This window comes from Electrophorus electricus, chromosome 9 (genome assembly GCF_041902795.1).
Source record: "Electrophorus electricus isolate QZ-2024a chromosome 9, ASM4190279v1, whole genome shotgun sequence".
Classification (NCBI taxonomy): Eukaryota; Metazoa; Chordata; class Actinopteri; order Gymnotiformes; family Gymnotidae; genus Electrophorus; species Electrophorus electricus.
In genome coordinates this window covers 14,054,222-14,062,573 of record NC_137505.1, presented here as the reverse complement: position 1 = coordinate 14,062,573, position 8,352 = coordinate 14,054,222, and the positions used below count along the sequence as shown (strand labels likewise).

The window sequence follows — 8,352 nt, the reverse complement described above, 5'->3', positions numbered from 1 at the left end:
ACAGCACCAAAAGATGATGTGAACTAGAAAGGGAGTAACACTAGCCAGCTCTCACTCTAGACACCATGATGTCTCCGATGCCTTGAACTATAGAAGAGTCCCTCAGCCTCTTCATGGACTCACACAGATTCGCTGAAACACAAATGCAACACCACAAAACAGAATCTGTTTAAGCGAGCCAGTGTATATGTGGTTTGTTAGAAAGTTGTGTCAGTGGGCAACAGAACTCTACTTGTGTCATGAAGGCCACCGCAGAAACAACATGTACAGCCTCCAGTCCATACCTGCTCACAGTAATGGCATGGTGCCGATAGCTGATATTGTTCTGTCATTAAATTCTCAGTTTGGGTGGGTTTTACACTTCTTTAATCTTGATTATGATTTAGACACCAAGTAGGCTTCAGAAATTTAGGTTTGAAAACACATTAAGACAAATGGAGCGGATTTGCACGCACACACACACGCTCGCACACAGAGAGACTGACCATGAAGACTGTAGACCTGGGGCAGGTTGGGGAAGATACAGGAAAGTTCTTCGACGGTCAAAAGGTTCCTCATCTTCTGGAAGAACACCTGATCGAGAACCCTGAGAGTCCGCAAGTGAGATGCTTCCGTTGTGAACAGCTCTGAGGAAGAGGATATAGCAAAGTCACTACAATTTCTTACAAACGTTACACAATTCAGAATTCCACATTTTCATGAGTCAGGATAGAATTATCATATGTGCATAATAAATAGAATACTGTATGTTCAAAAGATTTAGTAGCTATTTAGTTTAAGTTAGATCAGTAAATAATTGTTTTCATTTTACATGTTAACTGTGTACTGGGAGTTGTCTTTTATAGTCAGTTGCTGTGCACCACATTTGCTGTTTTACCATATATGACAGCCTGCCGTTCGATCTCCCGGGAGCCGAGAGAGGCGAGTGTGTGCGGCTCCACTGTCTCCTGCCAGTTCTGACAGTGGACCGTGTCCTCTTCCAAAGGAGGTGCATCAGGCAACAACGCCATTGGTGTATCCACACTCCTACAGGAAGGGAAGGAGGCATGGGGAAAGAGAGAAAGAGAGACAGAGCTTCAGCAGCAACTTACTAAGATAAATCAAGGTGACGGATATGGATGTTAAAGAACTGGACGGCAGGTGTGCATGTGTGCTCATTAGCATCAGACTAATGAGGTGTATATAGTTATAATTACATCTCAGTCATGCTCATGGATCTCTGCGTCCTGGTGCAAGGCGGTGACATACCTGTCCAGAGTAGATGCTGGAGGCCGGACATTCATGGCTCAGGAACCTCAGCAGCTCTTCCACTAGTGTGTCTACTGAAATATCTTTAATGTTGGATGATCTCTTTAGTGTTCGTTTCAGTATCTGTTCAGTCAGCTGAAGAACACCTTTTCTGAACGGGTTATCAGACGCAACAATGGTCCTTAAAAATTCCACATTACCTATTATGATGTAATAAACCGAGGTGTGAGAGCTGCAGTAGTGATCTAAGCCAGTTAGCTAGCTAGCTATGTTCTTGTCCAGACACTTTAATGCCTCATGGCTGGTGCAATGACACAATATTCAACATTTCCTTCTGATTCTACTTTTAATTCTGTGACATTAGCTAAGCAACTATAAAGCTACTCTTGTCCAAAAATGCCAGTGTCGTTAGACGTATCAAAACGTATCAAACATAGCTTTAGCTAGGCTAGCTAATCAGACCTTCTATGAAACAATCACAACTTAGTAAATTCATAGTTGTTAATCACAGTAAAGTGTTTTTTCTTTTTGTTGTTTAAAAAGAGTTACCTTGTTACCTTGCTAGCTAACAGTTAGCTAGTAACAATGCCTTCAAAAGTAGTTCTCCACTGATACAAGATACCTAAGAGAAGTTTGGCTCGGAATGTGACTGATTGAAAAACAAAAATACATCACAAATAGCGTTATGCAATAATACCTAAAGTGCATGCATCAAATACAAACAGTCCCCAATGCAAACCTCTTTTACAAGGCAGCTATTTAGCATCTGCTACTTCTGCAAAACAAACCCAGTCTTGCATGTTAGTGTTAGCTATCCAGCTAGCTAGGCATTGCTCCAGGACAGGTTTTAGTATAGCCAAAATAATTTGATTGCCTGTTAATTTTTCTAAAAAGTTGATGTAGAGATGTGACGTTTTACTAAGCGTGCCCTGATAAAAAGCTAATAAAATAGCTAAGGGCCAGATTCTGTTATATCATTAGTTAGTGTCGTGTCCGTTGATGCAGGAAAGAAGAGACAGGAAACAGTGCGTTACCCTGTGGCCTTTTATTAATGCAGAGCTCTGGAGATGTCACTTCACAACACAGTGCGAGTGAGATCTAAAGCATAACTTTGCAACAGACAGACTTATATTTCTCTCGCCTTGTGCCACTTCTGCTTTTGTGTTTTTCCATCTCAGCCGTCACCTCTGTTTGACCGTCTCGTACACATGTCTTCTTGCATAATCACACATATGCACGTCTAGGGCATTTCCTGTTATGTCTGGACATACAGTAATTATTTTATTTATTCAAGCATTAGTCCTATTCCATTCTGCACATTATTCTCTACTAGTGTAAGCTTAGCATTCATTTAATTTCTGAAACTCCACAATTCCCCCTTTTGATCTCTACAAAGAGATCACCAATCACACTCCTTTATTCTGGCATCTCCTGTCTCTACGTCCCTTTCCCCCTGTATCAGTGGCATCATCGTGGTACCCTCATGCACATCTTTCCTTTCTATCATAGCTGAGATTAGTCTAACCATTAACGCCCTAATACATGGAATACAGCAGCACCCGCATGTCACAGCAATTCCCGTGAATGTGGCTAATGAAACCATCAATGACACAATTAAGTCTTTCCACTGACCGAACCGGCTCACCATCCAGGATTCCAACTGGTTGTTTATGCCTGAATTCTCATGCATTTCCTCTGATAGGGTCTTCAAACCATCCAATGCTCTACTAACCGACCCATCCGGAGCGGTATTATTAGGAATGAATGTACAACACACATCCTCAAGCATAGCGCAGACACCCCCCTTTTCCGCCAACAACATGTCTAATGCCATACGATTTTGCACCGCCATCAGTGAGGTTGGTCCCAGCTGATCTCTAAGTCCTTCCACTGCATCCCTAGTCAGGTTGGCTAGCCTGAGGACATTATAATGTACATAGTTAATCCGATCCACATTTTTATTTGGAGTAATGGGGAATAATGCAGAAAGTATCGGAATATTCTCAAATCCCCCTGCTATCTGGTCTGCTAACTTATATCTGTCCGGAACTCCGCGAGGTATTCCTATTGCATCTATGTATGTGGGGGTATTCCTTGTTAAATCAAAATGGTATGCCTCTCGCTACTGTCTTGCTGCATCAGTTACCGGGTCCCTGTGTAGTTTTTTGCCTATCAGTAATAAAGGAGCTGCTAACCTGACCATGGCGCATGTCCCCTCCGAGTTCTCTGGCATGTTAACAACCAAAGTCATCCTTCCACAATAATCATACAATCCTGCTCGTGCCCATGAACCCACAGACTCGTTCCCAGTGACCGTGCGGTTACACCATTCCGCTGGGATGTGCCCCAAGCGTACTTGAGGTGTGCTTGAACTTCTAACGAAGCACGTGTAGTTCCCCTCCCCCTTTTCGGGTGAAAATAGTCCTATCCTGGTTCTGTTACTGATGGGGGGGAAAATAACGCTCAAAGTGTCACAATTCTTAGGGTTTCTTTCCTTAGTCAGGCCAATCATGCACGCATAACCCTTGGGGTCTTTTTGTGGGAATAGGGGTGCCGGGGTGGTTATAAGTCTGGGTCTTGCGGCTGCACATGCTACACATCCACCAATCTCTACCCCCATTCTTCTTCACCGTCTTGTTGTTAATGTTTTAATCCTTTCCTACTGCCATGCTATTATTTAACCCAAGCGTGACCAAACTGTAAATGGAAACACACAACACAATACACCAACAAATAATCAAACAACACAATTGTCCAGAAGTCATCACTGGTGTTCTGTTCTTCTTACTTCGGGGTCTAAGGGTGGACTACCTTGACCCTTTTGCTCCCGGGGATTATTCTGCCCCTTCCGGGTCAGGTGAGTTAGGTGATGTTTCAGCAAGGTCCCTCGCTGTCTCTTGCAGACTCCTCTGCGGTGACTCTGCGGCGGCGCACTGGCTCAGATGAAACCACGTTTCCCCTGTACCGTTCTGGCGTACGGCGTGGCTGGTTCTTTCTGTCACCTGGAATGGACCTGTCCACCTCGGCTCACTCCATTTTCTCTTGATGACTCTCAGCAGCCCCCAGTCCGTAACGGGTATCGTCTGGGTTTGTCTGCTCCCCGTCCGGTCCCCCTCCTGCGTGGAGAAAGCTGAAACGATACTTTGCAATTCATTAAAGTATGATGTGTGTGTGAGATGTTTTTCTTTTCTCATTTATTGCCAAAGGTAAGGCATCAACCCAATTTAATTTTGTCTGTGCACAGATTTTGGCCACTTTGTTTTTCGCATTTAGATTCATCCTTTCCACCTTACCTTGAGACTGAGGATGATACACTGCCCCAAATGAATGTTTCAGACCCAGCATTTTCTCTAACTCCTGCAAATTGCGCGCTGTAAAATGAGTGCCATTATCTGATCTCACCTTTCTCTGAAACCCATGGTGAGGAATGTACTGGTTCACCAGGAACTTTACCACTGAAGCACTGTCTTCCCGTTTTGTTGGCCACGCTTCCGACCACCCTGTGTAGTTGTCTACGCACATCAATTCGTACGTGTACCCCTGTGCTGAGTCCACCATGTCTGTGTAGTCAATTACTATCTCTTCCCCTGGTGTTAATGACAACGGATACTTACCGGGTGCCACCTTAATTGTAGGTTTGGGATTGTACTGTTGACATACTCTACATGTCCCCTGCACTTTATGATAGCTACTCTTTCTGGTCCCTGCAAGGCCTTTGCCAGCTCCCTCATTTCTGCCTCATGTTTAATTGGTTTGTTTCCCGCTGTCCTAAACCCTGCTCTCATCCATTGTCTTAGCTCCACATGTGCTGCCCCTACCGTGTAAGCAGAGTCAGTATAAATATTCACTTCCTTACCCTTTGCTAACTTCAAGGCCTCCACTACTGCCATTACCTCAGCTCGCTGTGCTGATTGCTAACCTTTCAGCCTTTCTGCTTTCACCGTCCAAAATTCATCTACTTCTCCCTGTGTTTCTGCCACCACTGCATACCCTGCTTTTATATCCCCATCTGGTCCTCTAAATCCACACCCATCAGTGAACATGTTCCCTGCTCCTGGAATTGGTTCTCCTTCTAGGTCTGGTCTCACCTTCTCCTGCTTTTTGACTTCCTGTTCGCACTGATGAGGCTCTCCTCCTCCCATCATGTCTGCCATGTTGATTCCTTCATGTGTGTATGTGATGTGTGGTGCTTCCAAAATTTTGCTGATCCTCTGTTGCCTTAGTGCTGTCAAGGTGAAGGCTTGTGAGTTCACGTATGCTATTACACTGTGTGTGGTTAGTACCGTGATTGGATGTCCCATTACCAGATGCGTTGTTTTCTGTATGGCTTTAGCCACTCCTGCTGCATGTTGGGTGTCTTTTTTCCATGTTGTCAAGCTGTGTGCTCACATGCATGAGTACTTGTCTCTCTCCCCCTTTTCTTAGCTCACAATCTGATTTAAGTTTTCCAGTGCAAAATACAATCCTTGCTGTCGCGTAGGAGCCCAAACCAGGCGAAACTCTCTCTCCTGGGGGCTACGTGTCGACATACAAGCCGACAGCAGGGCCCAAACTTCGGGAATTAAACCTTAACAAGCTTGCCTGTCTAGCTAACTCAACCAGCGAGTAGGCTTAGTTAAAATAACAGCTTTAGTGAGCAAGGCTCCGATGAAAAACGCAAGTTATGATGGCCATTCACACTCCAGACACATTTTTTCGTAACTCAACAACGACTCCTAAGTTCTTTCAAACTTCTCAGTAAGGAATTCAAATCTGAAAAAGTACGTTCAAGAATAGTTTTGAGATGTCATTCACCATCAGGTGTTGGAGCAGACCCTGGTGACCCTGCCAGACCCCGGCAGAGCAGACCTCGGTGCCGCTGCCTTTTTACCTCCCCGAGACTTAGGCATAGGTCCTCGCCCTAGGGGGAGGAATGTCCTCCTCTGTTGATGATGCCATCTCTCCACCAGTCACCCAGGGCTGCTTGCTGACTCCAGAGCGCCTAGATTCCCCTGAGGTACCTCCTCCACCTCCATCGACGGGTCCTCCTCATGATCCGACCCCAAGTCTGACTCTAGGGTGACGTTACGGCACTCCCCTCGCTCGCCATACTCCGCATATCCCTCTGTAAGGTCCATGTAGGACTCTGCGGATTCCACCTCCAAGTACCTGTCCTCATAAATAGGTAGGTCTCCGTAGTACCCAGCAGGTCCCTGCTCTGTTGTGATCCCATGGAGCGAAGACAGGATGAGTGATGGCCTCACCCTGGTACAGGAAAAGTCCGCGGTGTCCGACTCCGAGGACTGGAAATAGTTATACCAGTCATTATGGTCAGACGTAATCCCGTGTGACTCCTCCACCTCTGCCCCCAGACCACGCTCTTCTGCAGCAGGAGTCAGGAGGGTACCCAAGAGCACGGAGGGATTGCAGGCACTATTTGGGGAAGTGCGTCTTTTCCCCTTCTTCCCCTTCTTCTTGCCCTTCCCAGGCATCCTTCTTTGGTTGGTGTTTCTGTGATGATTCGAGGCTAACAGTATGTGGAGTAGGGGCACGTTCAAACACACATTTTTATTTAACACAGACGACACATCTAACACCGCACACCTCACTAAACACCGTTCAAACACCAACAACACGTACTACAACACAAGAGACATATATACACACACACGAGGATTACACATAATACAGAACAGGTGGACGACACGAAAGGGCGCGGCGACATGGACGAACACACACACGTACACACCAAGACGTTTGAGGAGGGGCGGGGCTGCAACGTGACATAACCAAATCTAATAAGGCACCCTATGCATAGTTTTTTTTTTCTTTCTTTAATCACTGTTGTCATCTTTTAAAGGTTAAACAACATTAATAATTTTTACACCATTTAATTGATTAGATACAAAACAATATACCTGCAAGTGCATCAGTGACGTCAAAGTGAACAGGAACTTCTAGACCTCCAGTGGAGCACCAGTACCAGCCAGCATCAGTCTTCTTCAGTCCAGTCATCAACACCGTGAAGGTGCCTTTCCCATCATCACTGATCTGCACTGCTGAATTCTGGGATGTGTTGGTCCTCCCCACTGTGTAGCAGGTCCAGTCTATAGATCTGCACCACTTCTTCGCCTCTTTCTTATATGCAGCGCTGTAGAGACACTGGACACTGACGCTGCTCCCCTCCTCTCCACTCACTCTGCTCTTGGTCACAGACACAGCAGGAGCTGGAAACAAAGAAAGGCACTTTTGTATGAATATGTATGGATGAAATATATGCAATATGAGAAATGTCACTAAACTGAATATTCAATATTCATAAAGAATTTGTAATACCTGATTTCACAGTGATATATAGCTGTGTTTTGACATCTGGTTGAAACATTCCTGAAATCTCCACTGCACACCAATATGCTCCAGTGTTTCTCTCCTGTAGATCCCTCACAGTGACAGTAAAGAGACTCTGAGCTGGGTTATCAGTTACTGTCACTTTCTTGTTTGTATTGTTGGCATATGCCATAATCGTGCAGTAATTGAATGCTGTTACACGCTCACAGCACCAGTATTTCTTATGTTGTTTATATTTCAGATGTTGACAGATGCTCCACTCTGAAGACTTAACTGCTTCTGTGACCAATTCCATTTCTCAGTGCCTGCATATACAACCCAGCACCACTGTTACTGGAACACAAGAATTCTTGTTTCTGCTAAGGAATTAAAAAATGCTACATATGAAAAAAAAAACAAAAAAAACTAACAATGTATATATTGTAGTATTGCATAGAAAATAACTTACATCAAATGATGAAAACGAAAATGAAATTTCAATTCATGTTGAATAAAGTGAGAAGCTTATTTGAGAAGCCTCCTCACATATCTTTAGTCTTGTTGCCACTGTGGTTGAAGCAATCCAAACAGTTCCTGTTTGCTAAGTTTAAAGTCATGCTGTCACAGTGCGCTGGGCGCCCAGCAAGAGGGACAGGCCCACTGTAGTGGTTTGACACACTAATCAGTCCCATTAAATCATCTCAAATATTGAAATCACAATCTTTCATTTTTAACAAAGAAAGTAACATTAATGATTTGATCCCTGAAAGATTTAAATTACAGTCATTTGTTTGAGGA

The 8,352-nt window shown here is 44.5% G+C and overlaps 1 protein-coding gene across 1 annotated transcript; it reads right to left on the bottom strand.

Moving 5' to 3' along the window:
* Positions 1-6,197: 6,197 nt before the first annotated feature.
* LOC145659193 (polymeric immunoglobulin receptor-like) lies at positions 6,198-7,870 on the bottom strand. The gene is made up of 3 exons (XM_081720338.1): positions 7,564-7,870; positions 7,146-7,454; positions 6,198-6,610 (listed from the first exon to the last, which is right to left on the bottom strand). Exons 1-3 carry the CDS (start codon positions 7,868-7,870, stop codon positions 6,198-6,200), a joined length of 1,029 nt encoding a protein of 342 aa, XP_081576464.1.
* Positions 7,871-8,352: the final 482 nt, after the last annotated feature.

Excerpts from the sequence above, each read along its gene's own strand:
- LOC145659193 (XM_081720338.1), bottom strand. The coding sequence starts at position 7,870 with ATGGAATTGGTCACAGAAGCAGTTAAGTCTTCAGAGTGGAGCATCTGT. Across the intron at positions 7,455-7,563 it reads ATATATCACTGTGAAATCAG|CTCCTGCTGTGTCTGTGACC; the intron begins GTATTACAAATT and ends CTTTGTTTCCAG. Across the intron at positions 6,611-7,145 it reads CGTCACTGATGCACTTGCAG|AAGAGCGTGGTCTGGGGGCA; the intron begins GTATATTGTTTT and ends CTCCTGCTGCAG.